Source organism: Clarias gariepinus, chromosome 1, assembly GCF_024256425.1.
Source record: "Clarias gariepinus isolate MV-2021 ecotype Netherlands chromosome 1, CGAR_prim_01v2, whole genome shotgun sequence".
In the NCBI taxonomy this organism is placed as follows: Eukaryota; Metazoa; Chordata; class Actinopteri; order Siluriformes; family Clariidae; genus Clarias; species Clarias gariepinus.
The window spans coordinates 49949442-49965608 of record NC_071100.1 but is presented as its reverse complement, the minus strand read 5'-3'; the positions used below and the strand labels follow the sequence as shown (position 1 = coordinate 49965608).

The 16167-nt window shown below is 42.9% G+C and overlaps 1 protein-coding gene across 1 annotated transcript in view; it reads left to right on the top strand.

Moving 5' to 3' along the window:
* Positions 1-330: 330 nt before the first annotated feature.
* Positions 331-16167, top strand: part of bcl2b (BCL2 apoptosis regulator b) — a 38395-nt gene continuing 22558 nt past the window's right edge. Inside the window, exon 1 of the mRNA XM_053498011.1 lies at positions 331-1170. Coding sequence (XP_053353986.1) covers positions 682-1170 — 489 coding nt within the window. The 5' untranslated portion in view covers positions 331-681. The remainder of the gene's footprint in view (positions 1171-16167) is intronic.

The window sequence follows — 16167 nt, the reverse complement described above, 5'->3', positions numbered from 1 at the left end:
TGCAATATGTGAAGAACGAATTTCACTTTGCAGTAATGTAAATGTGACCAATAAAGGCTTAACTTAACAAAAAAACTGGCACCCACAACCAAGTCATACATGTGCCTTTATTAATATATGAATAGAAGTGAAGTGAATATAAGAACTATACAGTGTACTGGGTTTTCTTTTTTTTTTTTTTGATATCCATAGTTTCCATAATGGGGAAATTACATCACTGTTGCAGGCGCGTGCATGGTGTATGATCTGCAACACACTCCAACGCACACGCACATATACACACATGCACACAGTTGGTGTGTGTGTTCGAGTGTTGGTGTGTGTGATTTGGTGCGTGTGTTGTGGTTTATGTGTTTTGGTGTGTGTGTGTGTGTGAGTGTGTTTTGGTGTGTGTGTGTATGTGTGTGAGTCTATAGCGGATTCCCTCCTCCGTTAACCCCCCCCCCCTCCAGTGGGAGAGAAGTGGGCGTTTCCTTTCCTTTCCGTTTCCTCCTGAAGCACCGAGAGCTCTCAGCAGAGCAGCAGTTCCTCCAGCGCGAGACTGCACGGCACGGTGACGGCTGCACGCGCTGTACGGTTTTCTCCCCCCGATATGCAGGTGACCGTGTCCCGGCCCGCGTTCCGCCTGGTGACAGGGCAGTGTGCCCCGGACCGTGAGAGCAGCCTGCACTGAGAGCGGACATGGCGAACGGAAACCTCTACGACAACCGGCGCATCGTGGAAAAGTACCTGAACCACAAGCTGTCGAAAAACGGACACGCGTGCGAGTTCCGACACCGGTGTCGCGCGAGCGGCTCGGGGGAGGAGGAGGAGGAGGAGGAGGTGCGCGAGAGGGAGAGCGCGCGCCGCGCCACTCTGCACCGGGCTCTGCGCGAGGCCGGAGACGAGCTGGAGAACATGTACCGCCCGGAGCTGGCGGAGATGACCAAGAGCCTGCGCGCGACCCCGGTGTCCGCCGAGCAGAGGCGCTTCGCGGCCGTGGCGGACGAGCTGTTCCGAGACGGAGTCAACTGGGGCCGCGTGGTGGCGTTCTTCGAGTTCGGAGCCACGGTGTGCGTGCAGTGCGCGCCCGACGCCGAGCGGAGCGTGTGCGCGGAGAACGTCGCGCGCTGGATGGCCGAGTACCTGAACGGCCCGCTGAGCGGCTGGATCCAGGACAACGGGGGCTGGGTACGTCCCTCTGTCACCGTGTCCCTCTGTCCATCACTATCACTCTGTCACTCTGTCACTCTGTCACCATGTCCTTCTGTCACTGTCCCTGTCCCGCTGTCATTCTCTCCCTCTGTCACCATGTCATTCTGTCCCTCTGTCACTGATTCATTCTGTCCCTCTGTTACTGTCCCTGTCCCTCTGTCATTCTCTCCCTCTGTCACTCTGTCACCATGTCCTTCTGTCACTGTCCCTGTGCCTCTGTCATTCTCTCCCTCTGTCACCATGTCATTCTGTCCCTCTGTCACTGTCCCTGTCCCTCTGTCATTCTCTCCCTCTGTCACTCTGTCACCATGTCATTCTGTCCCTCTGTCACTGAGTCATTCTGTCTTTATGTCACTGTCCGTGTCCGTCTATCATTCTCTCCCTCTGTCACCATGTTCTTCTGTCACGGTGTCATTCTGTCCCTCTGTCACTGTCCCTGTCCCTCTATCATTCTCTCCCTCTTTCATTCTGTCACCATGTCCTTCTGTCACTCTGTCACTGTTCCTGTCCCTATGTGACTGTCCCTCTGTCATTCTCTCCCTCTGTCACCATGTCATTCTGTCCCTCTGTCACTGATTCATTCTGTCCCTCTGTTACTGTCCCTGTCCCTCTGTCATTCTCTCCCTCTGTCACTCTGTCACCATGTCCTTCTGTCACTGTCCCTGTGCCTCTGTCATTCTCTCCCTCTGTCACCATGTCATTCTGTCCCTATGTCACTGTCCCTGTCCCTCTGTCATTCTCTCCCTCTGTCACTCTGTCACCATGTCATTCTGTCCCTCTGTCACTGAGTCATTCTGTCCCTATGTCACTGTCCGTGTCCCTCTATCATTCTCTCCCTCTGTCACCATGTCATTCTGTCCCTATGTCACTGTCCCTGTCCCTCTGTCATTCTCTCCCTCTGTCACTCTGTCACCATGTCATTCTGTCCCTCTGTCACTGAGTCATTCTGTCCCTATGTCACTGTCCGTGTCCCTCTATCATTCTCTCCCTCTGTCACCATGTTCTTCTGTCACGGTGTCATTCTGTACCTCTGTCACTGTCCGTGTCCCTCTATCATTCTGTCCCTCTGTCATTCTGTCACCATGTCCTTCTGTCACTCTGTCACTGTTCCTGTCCCTCTGTCATTCTCCCACTCTGTCACTCTGTCACCATGTCCTTCTGTCCCTCTGTCATTCTCTCCCTCTGTCACTCTGTTCACAATGTCCTTTTATCACTCTGTCACTGAGTCATTCTGTCTCTCTGTCACTGTCCCTCTGTCATTCTCTCACTCTGTCACCATGTCCTTCTGTCCCTCCGTCACCCTGTCCCTCTGTCCATCAGTCTGTCGCTCTTTCATTGTGTTGCTCTGTTACTGTGTCAATCTGATACCATGTCCTTCTGTCCCTCTGCCACCATGTCTTTCTGTCCCTCTGTCACGGTGTCATTCTGTCTCTCTGTCACTGTCCCTGTCCCTCTGTCATTCTCTTACTCTGTCACTCTGTCACCATGTGCTTCTGTCCATCACTATCAATCTGTCATTGTGCCACCCTGTTACCGTGTCAATCTGTTACCATGTCCTTCTATCACTCTGTCACCATGTCCTTCTGTCCCTCAGTCACAGTGTCATTCTGTGTCTCTGTCACTGTCCCTGTCCCTCTGTCATTCTCTCCCTGTTATTGTGTCCCCCTGTCACCGTCGCCTTGCGTCACTGTGTTCGTCTGTCCCTGTGTCCTTTTGTCACCGTGTCCGTCTGTCCATCACTATCACTCTGTCATTGTGCCACTCTGTCACCGTGTCAATCTGTTACCATGTCCTTCTGTCACTCTGTCGTCATATCATTCTGTCCCTGTCATTCTCTCCCTCTGTCACTGTGTCCCCATCACCATGTCCTTCTGTCACTGTGTCCCTTTGTCAGTCTGTCACCATGTCCCTCTGTCCATCACTATCACTCTGTCGCTCTGTCATTTTGCCGCTCTGTCACTGTGTCAATCTGTCCCTCTTCACTGTGTGCCTTTTCAACGTGTCCTTCGTCACACTGTCACCATATTATCCTGTACCTCTGTCACTGTCCCTCTGTCACTTTGTCATCTTTTCCCTTTGTCACAGTGCCCCTCTGTCAGTCTGTCACCGTGTCACTCTGTCACCATGTCCCTCTGTTACTTTGTCATTGTGTCCCTCTGTCAATGTCCCTCTGTCATTTTCACCATGTCCCTCTGTCACTGTCAGTCTGTCGCTTTGTTGCTCTGTTGCTGTGTCACTGTGTTGCTCTGTCACAATGTGTCACTCTGTTACTGTGTCCCTCTGTCCCTCTCTCACTGGGTTTCTCTGTCACTCTGTAGAGCTGTCACCGCTCTGTCAATCTGTTACCATGCCGCTTTGTCGCACTATTACTGTCACTCTGTTGCTTTGTTACTCTGTGACCGTGTCATTGTCACTCTGTCACCATGTCAGTCTGTCACTGTGTCACTCTGTCACCTCGAGTCATTCTTACTGAAGCGATTCCCTTGAACAACACACACACTTTGAGTTAATTCTGTTCTAAAGGTCATGTTCTGTACTTAAGTCAAATATCCTCTATAATCCATATTTATTTTCACAAGAAACTACACACACTTTAGAGCCAAAATTCCATTGTGTGTATTGGTGTGTGTGTGAGGGTTAAAATGTTCAGTTTCTGAATTCTTGTGATTATTATTTATTTTTATTTTTTTGAAACCATTTTCGACTCGTTTCTACTCTGTTCAATGAATCGACTCCCTTACAGGTTGATTCGTGAATGTAAATCACTTACCCCCTCATCGTCTAACCGCTTTATTCTGTATACAGGGTCGCGGGGGCTGGAGCCCTTCCCAGGATATTAGGGTATGATGGTGGGGTACATCCCAGATGGGGTGTCAATCCATCCCAGGGCACTCGCACATACACACCCACACACACTTTGTGCAATTTGGAAATGGCAGTTGGCCTCATCTGCAGGTTTTTAGACTGTGGGAGGAAACCGGAGTACCCGGATGAAAAATCACCAAGCACAGAGAGAACATGCACACAGACCACGAGAAGGGAATCGAACTTGGACCCTGGAGGTGCAAGGTGACAGTGCTAATGTAGATCGTTTTTTTCGCAAAATTATGTGCCTAAAAATAGAGTCGTGTCTCTCCTTTATGTACTTTTTAAAATGAGATACACATTTTACACAAAACAGCAAAAAACAAAAAAACAAGCATTATTATATCAAACATGTGCAGTGTGATTTTGCTTTCATTTTCATTTTTCTCATGTAGTTAATTATCTCTGATGAATCCATTCCCCGTGTTTGTTTGGTTTCCTCCCACAGTCCAAAGACGAGGCTAATTGCCGTTCCCCAGTTTTCCATAGTGTGTAAATGAGCATGGGAGTGTGTGTGTGTGTGTGTGTGTGTGTGTGTGTGTGTGTGTGTGTTCTGCGATGGATTGGCATTCAATCACGGGATAAAGCAGTGTAGACAGTGATTGAAGTATCCCCACTCATTTGGTTCGTGCTTGTGATTCGATTCTGGAAGGTGATTCAATAAAAGAACAGAATCAGTCACATCACTACTTGTGAAGTCAAATGTTAAATTTCCGGCTACAGGTTAAAGATGATTCCCTGTCAGTGTTTCAGCTTGTGTTTAAAACACTGATTGTTCTGGAGAATTTTATTCAATTTGTTTTGGAGTCGTTTAAAGGCATGTGAGTTTGTGCAGCTGATGTACAGTAAGATGTTATCAGTAAGTGACGAGGTGATCATGCAGAGTCCATACTTATAAACCATTCTTTTGAATATTTTCAATCACACCCTTTGTTTGAAGTGATTCTTTTAAAGAATATAATTGTTCACAAACCTTGTGTTGCTGTAGTTTAAAAAAATAAAAGCAGTAGGACATAAAATTCGATGTTCAACCAGGATTTAATTAAAGTTAGGTTGATTGAAGTTGTCATCCACCAGTATATAGATTCTGAGTATTTTTAGTAGTTTTTTTTTTTATTGTCCAAAAATTCGTTCCTGTTATCACTAACACTATTGCAGCTATAAACGGTCTGTCCTTTATTTAATCGTGAAGTTAATCAACGGAACACCGTCATGAGTTTTTTGACTTTCAGAAAACGTACCGACTGTTACAAAGCTCTGACACTGGAGACTCCTTCCATAAACGTCAAGTGAACAGGGAATACATTTCAGTACAATCAGTTTAATATTAGTCTTAGATTTGTGAGGCGTTACTGTAAAAATGATAATTGCACGCAGTAAAACTAGAACCTGTACTTTCTGTAATGCATGAGTTATTGAGATATTATATTATTAATATATTATAATATTTTTTTTTTATTAACTAACTGTTCAGGAGACGCTCTTAGAGAAGCAATTAAAGGGATTTGGTCAAGAATTATTAGCTCTATGTGTGTGTTTGTGTGTGTGTGTAAACGCAGCTGGAGTGAGCAGCAGACGAGCTTGTTTTTATTATCCTTGATTTTTGGCTCGGAGAGCGATATCTAGCGTGGACCGGAAACAGAGTGGACGTGACACGTGTCAGGGAACACGTCGCTGTAATTTACAAAGCCCCTCAGGGTGCTGCCACACATTCTGAGCGAGCGCTGCGGTGAGTCACGGGCCATGCTGGAAATGTTAATGACGAGCGGATCTGCTTGCAGTAAAACTTTCTCCCCCTGGATTGTCTTTGTCTCCTTTTTTCTTGGGCTCTGTGTATATAGGACAATACAACACGTGAACCACATTGCCGTGCATTCTGATTGGCTGGAAGGTGCAGTAGCATAATCTTCTTGTGATCTATGATGATAAACGTAAGAATGCGTTATTTATTAGGAAGAAACATATAATCTTTGATACGGTAAGGGTTTCCTTAAGGAGGTTTTTGGTTATGGAAGGAGTCTCCAGGGTCAGCACTCGCTCAACTAACAAGCACAAAGTCGCAAACGAAAGCATTAAATGCAATTATAAATGGTAAAAAAAAATGCTTATTAATTACAGCTTCAGGACATGTCGTTATGTCGTTATGTGGCGGTAACAGTAGATCTGCTTCATCACCCCGCCGACGTCCTGTCATGTTTTATGTCTTATGAGCTAATTAGTGAAGGTAAACCAGAATCTGAGTATGAGCGCGGTATCATGTTCACGGTGAGCGTGAGTCGGAGTCGCCTCACAAAGGCAGAGCTTTGTGTCTCATACCAAAGGCTCGCAGCCTGAAGGTGACGGAACGAGATAGTTACAGATTATTATCGTCTTTCTTTTCACGGCTTTGAACCCGAGCTATTTTTTTCCGTGCCTGACCGCGGGATTTCCAGCAGGGTTACGTCATCGCGCGGCTCTTTGAAGTCGGAAGTTACAGTACACCGAGAACAAAAATTACAAACAATTCTTGCGTAAAAAAAATAAATCGGATATTTCTTCTCGACGATACTTCGACATCATTGGCATCGTTTGTGAATAAAATTAAGATCGAAATGCATCGTGTCTGAGATTTTAAACCCCTACGAAGGTCGTATTCCACCATCACCAGAAATATGAAACAGGAGATGCTCAAGGAATGACTTAAATGGTTCCCCAGCTGGTTATGACCCTGAAATTCCTCGCGCTCAAGCTGCTCTGATTCAGTTCCAGGTGCACCGCAGCTCCCTGCTTTTCCTTTAGTGAAGTAGAACCTCTGAGTTCACGTGTCTCTGGTAAAAGACAAAATCATACTAATTCTACAATCGGAAGCAAAATACGTAGTTTCGATGTCAGTAGCCTCTTGTGCAAACAGTATAATGTCTCTTTCATGCATCAACTCCATCATGGACTCCGCGCTATGCTAAGCATGCTAGCACGTACAGTAGATAAGCTGTTACAGCTGTACAGGTCACGTGATTTCAGAAATATCTATGAACCGTAAAGGGAAGTTGATTTAGGAAGCGTTAAACACAGGACTCAAAAAATGTGCTGAAGTCTGCAATTTCCTGTTCTGCTTCTTTTAAACCAAACTTTCTGAATGAGCTCAACTTAAAGGGAAAAAACTAAAATAAAGCAAAATAAAAAACAAAGATTCAAAATAAAGGCTCATCTCTAAGCACTTCAATCTGTTTAAAGGAAGTGAATGACATGATTCAGAGCCGACCGGATCTGAACCCTGGCAGGATGTTATTGGAGAAGGTCTGGAATATGTAAAAAGTGAAGGATAGCAGATATGATTCATTTACAGTAGACACTTCTCAACTAGTCAGTTTAAACCTTGATCTGTCACGGATCTGCAGATACCCAAGTCGGCTCAATCAGTCGATTCATGTGCGATGTGGCTCGTTTAATTTGTGTTTGTGCTCCAGTTGTATATACACTGTTACACCGGTGAGGTACGAGTGCCTCAGTGCTGGATTTTCCATGATACAGGCGGGTTGGTTTCATTTTTTTAATAACACTAATGTATTATTATTTGTAGAGACGTAAGTCACCACCAGATACCATACTGTCACGATACCGCGGTGCCCATTTGATTAATATTTCTATCCTGTAAGTATTACAATTTAATAAATGTCCCGATTTGATATTAAAATTTTTTCAGATTTTGTTATAATTTTGAAGTCATAAAAGTTGAGCCATAACTCAAAAGTTTTATACCTTATCTTCATTCAACAGCCGTACAGTGGAATTGAACTTAAGTAATTAAATGTTCCTTATAACATTAGTTTTCTCATTAAAAAATAATACAGAGTTTAACATCAAATTTATTTCAAATTTGTTACTGAGCAGCACGTATCTCTGTCAACCGTCATAATTATTATTTCTAAACAATCTTAGCAAATAATTCACTCCTACCACACGGGATGCCAGTGTGTGAATAGTTCAGAGTGCACCACTTGTAGGATTATAAAGAAACATACTTTCATTTTTTTTTGTCTCAAATGCTTTTTAAAATGCAACTTGACAGACTTTTTAAGACTAATTAGCACTCGCGGTGGTTTGTGAGTGTCGCAAGTGTAATAAGTAAGGTTTATCATAAATGTCATTCTACACTGTAGTCCTCTCTCTCCTCCTCTCCCCTCTTGTCTTACTTCAGCTTCACAAACACACACACATGCACACACACTAATAGAAACACTGCACTGTCAGGATTTCTAAAGGTAAAGTGCAGGTTAATTTGTTTAATTTTACTTTATATTTTGTATTAATCATGTTTATATTAATATTTTTGGGTTGTAAAATGAATCCTCTGAGTAATTTGCTTTGATATACAAGTGCTTGGATATACAATCACGCTTCCAGAGTGAATTATACTCGCAATCCAAGGTTTCACTGTATTTATTAAACACTGTTGTTATGCTCCCTTCTTGAATCTACTAGTCGGTGGTATATACAAAAGAAGAAGAAGAACTGTTAATCGGTCAATTGTATGCTACAGTCCACTAGGTGGCAGTAGTGCAGCAACCACACATAAATTCAAAAAAAGATGGAGAGAAAGAAAAAGCGATATTCTTAAAAAACGAGTATTTTTCATGAACCTTGTGGAAGCTGCTGAAACTCAAAATTAGAACAAACAAAAGATGGATTGAACTAAAGAATCAATAAAATCGCAGTGCTCTAGTAGAGAGGGGCGTATACTTATTTTCGGATGAAAACGTTTAAGTCCTATAACTAGCACAAAATTCCATACAGGCTAAACTGACCTGATTAGCTAGAACATTGCTCCAAGGTACAGTATCGTAATGTTCTGAGAACGTCATCAAGCCGACGTTACACTGGACCTTCTGTAAGGACCGGCACAATGTAACACAAAGGCTGTTGACAAGAAAATAAAAGGCGTCTTTCCCAAACAATCCCAAACGATGAGCTCTCGGGACAGCCACAAATACGGTACCAGCACACCTTGAAACAGACCCAGAAATATCTTTCCTCCATCAAGCTCAAGCTGAAGTTAGTTCATGCGTTTATGTAAGCCGTTTTTCTGCACCATCATGCTGGATGATTTAGGGGGCATGAGCAGAGCGTGATAATGATCGCTTGCTAATCGTAGGTCTGTCGTTAGAGACCACGGCGCTAAGTCGTGATCTGAAAAGACTGCTTGCTAAAAACCGGCTTAAGAGGAAAGCCTTATAGGGCAAGAAAGTGCTTTTGGGCGTCTCCGTTTGTCCTCCGTCCTGTAAAAACAGACAGAGGGTGAGAGCACATTAACCCTAAGATATGACCTTGTCCCCGTTAACCTTCTTACTGGTTTTGCTTAAAAATAGGTGTTCTTTTTTTTCTCCTCTTTTTTCTTTCTGTGCCCTATCTTTTGTGGCTTCCTTTTGACACTCCTGGAATGCTGAAACTTCAACCCAAGTGGATTATTTGTGCCGCAAGAACAACATGAACTATTTGTTTGTTCTTGGTCTGGTTTTACACAGAGACATTGTTAGCATTTGATGTCGGAACAGAGTTAAGACACCTTCTTTTTTTCTTCTCGGCATCAGATGTTAGATGGAAATCTGACTCGCGTTGTTTCTACGAGTCTCGCGCGCCAGAACAGACGCTGTGACGTCTCTGTTATACCTCATCATGGACGTGTGGTTACATTTACGTTTTAAAATATAACAACGAAATTGAGAGAAACGCCAAAGCAGTTGTCAGAATTCTGTGGTGACGTTGGTTTGGCAACATAACAGTTGAAAACATGGTAGGCATTACTTTAAAACAATATTAATACCAAACCAATGGCCTGAGCACGACTTACTGCTCCAAAACTGTTGTGTTTGCCCCAATTTCTAATTGGAAATCTAATCCCTTTAGATTAGCTATGATTACCTCCATAATACTTTCGTTTCAGGTAACTTAACTTCACGCTTGGTATACAGAGCAGAAGGATTTATAATAAGATCTAAGATCTCTGGTAATGTACTCATATGGACCGCAATTTTAATTTGCTTTGAATTGACAGACTTGGAAAAAATCCGACCTATCACAGAAGTTTTGTACTGGTTCCTTAAACCGACGAGCGAATGGTTCCCGACTTCCATCACTAACTACAACAACCATCCGACGTTGTGGTTCCTGTTGGGACGAAGGTTCTAACCAACCTAGTAGTGTAATTATAACCACTGAGGTAGTAAAGATGATGCAAATGCAACGTCTTGTCATACAGGATCCCAGTTCCAGCACACACGTTCTCGCACACACACCCCTGTCACTCTGTGGAAAAATAAAACAGTACTCCTTTTTTTTGTATCTGTTCAGACCAGATTATCACTTTGTTCTGGATAATGTGTACGTATCCTGTTTCGCCTCGGCTACACACCAATCCTGAAACAGCTGTGCACCTTCTCTTTCATTTTACCTGGAAAGCCCCTATCTTGTGCCCTAGAGGCGTGACAGGGTGGGAAGGAGGGACGAGGGAAGAGCAGAAGGAAAGGTGAGCCGCACCTGTGTTTATTTGTGCAGCGTTACAGGCCATGCTGGATGATTGGCTGTGTGCAGAGCCTCTTAAATTACACACACTTAACCCTGATGATTTGAGGCCAGGCGTGGGACGTCAGCGGGAGCTCACACGCCACGGCTCTTGTGCATCATGATAACACGACCCTCTGTGTATCGTCAGCACCTGAACAGACCCGGCTTTAATGTAATGACCTGTGAGCGCCCTTTGTTTCTCCTGCACACACCTGCGGGGCTGATATGAGGAGAAAGAGAAAGGGAGAGCTAGAGAAGTGACAGAGTGAGATGGTTAGATATTACACATGCACACACACACACACACACACACACAGTCAGTCCCTTGTAGCCCTTCTGTGGAAACTATGATAATGAACACACCAACTTGGACACGACTCACCTGCAAAGGTCTTTACTGAATAAATACGCTAAGTCACGAGCTAGCGAAACAGCACGCCTGTTAACCCTAAAGTAATGCGTACTGAACAGGCTAAATGTAGACCTAACCATGAGCTACAATTAAATTAAACAGGCTAAATACCAGGTACCTGAGCTACTGCAAAACTTGATTATTAATCCTAGCTAATAATAACTAGTTTTAATATTAACAAGGTAAAGCTAGCTTTAAGCAGTCTAAACCGTGAACTAGTCGTTTAGTAAAAAGGCTTTAAAACATGTTGCTGTCACTTTTAATAGGATAAAATGTGACTCTAGATTTATAGCAAAACAAACTAACATGGTAGTTTAATGGGAGTATAAGTGAGTCTAAAACGTTAACTAGCGTGATAAACTGGAATTTCCTTTAGCATCAATACAGTATCCATCCATAGTAAACAGGCTAAACCACAAACTAACGTTAAAGTAATCGGGTTAACTTACAAACTAGCAGTATAGTAATCAGGCTAACCTACAAACTAGCGTTATAGTAATCAGGCTAACCTACAAATTAGCGTTATAGTAATCAGGCTAACCTACAAACTAGCGTTATAGTAATCAGGCTAACCTACAAATTTGCGTTATAGTAATCAGGCTAACCTACAAATTAGCATTATGGTAATCAGGCTAACCTACAAATTAGCATTATAGTAATCAGGCTAACCTACAAATTAGCGTTATAGTAATCAGGCTAACCTACAAACTAGCATTATAGTAATCAGGCTAACCTACAAATTAGCATTATAGTAATCAGGCTAACCTACAAATTAGCGTTATAGTAATCAGGCTAACCTACAAATAAGTGTTATAGTCATCAGGCTAACCTACAAATTAGCATTATAGTAATCAGGCTAACCTACAAATAAGCGTTATAGTCATCAGGCTAACCTACAAACTAGCGTTATAGTAATCAGGTTAACCTACAAATTAGCATTATAGTAATCAGGCTAACCTACAAATAAGCGTTATAGTAATCAGGCTAACCTACAAATTAGCATTATAGTAATCAGGCTAACCTACAAATAAGCGTTATAGTAATCAGGCTAACCTACAAATAAGCATTATAGTCATCAGGCTAACCTACAAACTAGCGTTATAGTAATCAGCTAGCATTGTATTAAACAGAAATGTAATAAAGTAGCATTTATAGAACTGTACAGTTTAAAGTTGGGAATATCACTGTAAACCGGTTATTTAAAAAAAACTTACTACTGTATAATGTAAATAAATAAACACGTATAGTTTATAGTCCACAGGTTTAAACAATCAGCTCTTGCTATGTTAGTGTAAATATGACGCTAATTATAATTATAGAACACAATCTAAATATAGCGCCATCATTACAGTAGACCTGTTCATCCATGAAGTGGCGTTACAGAAAACTGTCCCTACAGTAAACAGTAGACGACAGGCTGATAAAAAATAAATTTAAGCTAATGTTATGATCCAAAAGTGGAACTATAATTCTAGTTAAAAATTTAGACAGTAAACAGGCGTGTCCACAAACTAGCGCTGTAATAAAGCAGCTACAAACAAACTAGCATTACAGTCAGGCTAAATATGGAGCGAGTGATGAAATAAACTAAATAAATTAACGGGTTAGTCATGAAGCAGCAGGAAGTCGGAAACGAAACACATCGAGTGTAAGGGCTCGGTTTAACTTTTGAAAATGTCAACACTGTTTATGTACTAAGATTAGTCGGTTAACCTGTAAAACAATATAATTTGTGTACATTCTCATTCTCATGTGACACACACACACACACACACACACACACTGACATTTAAAGGCTGTGACTGAGTATGAATGTGTGTTTTGAAATGTGTGTGTATGTGTGTGTCCATGCCAGGTTCCCCCCATGCCAAGGTCCTCTGACTGGAGCTTTTCTCCACCGCTTTCCATCTGTGTGTGTGTGTGTGTGTTTCCAGTCAAGTCATCAGTAGAGCGCCTGTAGTCTCGGAAATCTTTCCTACAGAAACGGTTTAGCCGGAATAAAGCGGGCCTTGAGGCTCGCGTGCGTCTCACACTCGCGCTCTGTTCCTCGCTCCCTCTGGACATCCACGTGTAAAGAGCTTCAGCAGCTCATATTGATTTTACGCTTTTACGCAGAAAAGAAACAGTCCAAAGTGTGAAACAAGGCCAAAGTTGCTCGATGTGTGTGAAATTTCTGAGATGTTTTTCATCAGTAACACACAACACACACTATTCTGAAATGCTAGTTAGGAGGTTGTGTTGTTATTTCATGTTTGTAACTACTGCATTATTATTACTACTATTATTCTATTTCATTAGCAAGACGAGAAACAAATTTAATTGAATCAATTAAATGTATTTAATTTTGTAAAGCTGTTATATGAAAACGTTATAAATAGCAGAAGGAACTTATCTGTCCTCGCGCTTATGTACTTTTTTAATGCTAATCTACGTTTATAATACTTAGCTGCCATTCGTATTTTTGCTTAGTAACAAATAGGAACTGATCTGTTATCTAGTGTTATGCTTGACGTCCATCAACATCCCTGATATTAGTCCTCTGTGTTTAATCTGAGGTTTAGTCTTCAGCTCTTCAATAAGCGTCTCACTGTAACAACTGTTGATTGTTGAACCTTTTTCCTGATAATGTTCCAATACTTCTGGCCCTTGAAATGAGAATGCCAGAAAACTGTAAGAATTTTCCAGCTGATGGTTGACTTTTGAGCTTTTTCTCGGTCAGTGATTGAGGGATGTTCCCGTTCCACACTCTGCCATTTACTCTCAGGCTCGTAGTAATGAATCCGTGTCTCATCACCGGTAATGATTTGCTTTAAGAAACTTTGAATTTTGTTTGCAGAAGTCCAAACGCTTCTGATGCTCTTCCCTGAGTTGCTTCGGCACCAGGTACACCCTTAAACCACAAAACAAAAATAACTCGCTGCTCTTCTTTCTTTCGTGCAAATCACAAGCAGAGTGTAATTTTGTGTTCGCACCGCAGTTGCAAATGTTGAAAATTGACGTAACACGTTCACACCTGCACAGTAGTGACTAGGAAGACAGGAGCCCTGAACGGAAAGCACAAAAGTTTTAATATCATCGGAGTGCGGATCATTTTTGACACTCGCATCACAGCGTTATTAGCTCGCATAGCTAACATTCCATTTTTAGCTAACAATCAATTACCTAGCTACACTTTGTAGTAGTGTATTCTTACATGTTTATTCTTAGCTAAAAAAGTTTTATAGTGGTTATGCTGGCCTGTTAAATCAATTTACATAAGAAGTTATTTGCCATTTAGAATATTGTATTTATTTACTTATTTATGTAATCAAATTAGTCTTGTCTTATCTTTTTTTTCGAACATCCTGAAGCAGCCACCCGTCCTGTTAGTTAACTGGGTGTTTATCTGGGTGGGTCGAGGTATCTTTGGGTTAGAGCAGCTCCATCTTTGTCAATAAGCGCCTCTCCGCGAGCTTTACACTAACTAAAGGTCAAGTAATTGTTCTGAGGGCTAGAAACAGACGCGTTGTGCATTAGCAGCGTGCGGGATGCAGCGATCCGAGGCTGCACGGAGCTATTGTTCTGGCGACGCTGCTGCGTAATTGTTCAGACGAAACACAGCGCTAATCCCACACACGATTTTCCCACAAGCCCTCCACACCCTTCCACTGCTTATTTCTGTGACCTGCCTTCAGAGGCCACACCTTTAGAAATGAATAAATAAATAATTAAATAAATAAATACAGTAGGCGGCCAGGGTGTTGCTGCTTTCCTGAGAGGCCCATCACGGGTGTGGGCGATGTTTTTACATTTTTATTTTATTTTTGCAAGTGATCAGAGCCAGGATAACTCCCAGAGTCAGAACACAAGGGTGGTTTTACTCTTGAAGCTAAATGGACACACACACACACAAACACAGGTTTCAGTTTGGCCCTTGAGTCCTTGAGACGGTAGAACCGTTTCAGGAACACTTTGTTGAAAGCCATTAAGGATTCCCAGTTTATCAGTTTATCAGTTATCGCATCTCATAGCTGTCTGTTTCTCAACCATGAAAAGAATGTCGTTTTCGATTTGACTGAAGCTCACATAATTTCCCCTCACCCTCGACGAGCCTGGATCTTTAAGGGATAATTCATGGGAAAATGTTCCAGAGGTTCTAACGTTACCAAAACTACATAAATTCTAATTCAACTTAATTACAACATTCAATCATTCATTGATTTGATCCTGTATACAGGGTCGCAGGGGCCAGGAGCTTATTCCAGGAGACTTTAGGTATAAGGCAGGATACACCCTGAATGGAATGCCAATCACAGTGACAGTGCACACACACACACACACATTCACACACTACAGGGCAATTTGGGAACACCAGTTAGCCTAATCTGCATGTCTTTGAACTGTGGAAGGAAACTGAAGTACTTGAAGGAAACCTACCAAGCACTGGGAGAACATGCACAGAAGCCTGAGGCGGGTATTGAACCCCGACCATGACAGTGCTAACCACTACACCATTGTGCCGCCCACCCTCCTAATAGAGGGGAGGCCTGTTGAGATCGTAAGCAAGGGTTATTCCTGCTGTTAATCCTTAACTGCTTAGATGTATAATGAGGTACAAGTCCCTTTAGATAAGGGCATATGCTAAATGCCGTAATGTAACAGAGATGACTTTTTTAACCCAATTCTGTGTTTTTCTGTACATTTTGCCTAGCCCTTATAGGTTTCTAGCATAAAGCCTAGTTGATTTATGTCCTGTTCCTGTGATGAGCTCCCCTATCCGTGCACGCACGTCTCATTATCCCACATGAGATCACCTTCCCTGTAGAAACTCCCTGACATCAATTATGTCCTCTTGCTGTGGCTACAACCAGAGCAGGACACATGTAGGTGAAAGATGCATGAGCAGAGTAACATCTGACACTAAGTGGCCATCACTCAAACCCTGGCCGCCTGTCCGACGCTCTGCATGCGTAGCTCAGTGTCAGGTGACCACGCGGGCATTGAAATATTCAAGGCTATGTGAGACCGCCTGGAAATAGAACTGCCACGAATGTTCACCCCCAAACATCTAGTCCGCTCGGCTCCTCAAGCGGCAAGGACATTTCCCGTTCGTGGCCGCCCCTCCTACACCGGACGTTCACACCTGTGGGGCCGAGCTCCTGCTGAAAGATGAGAAA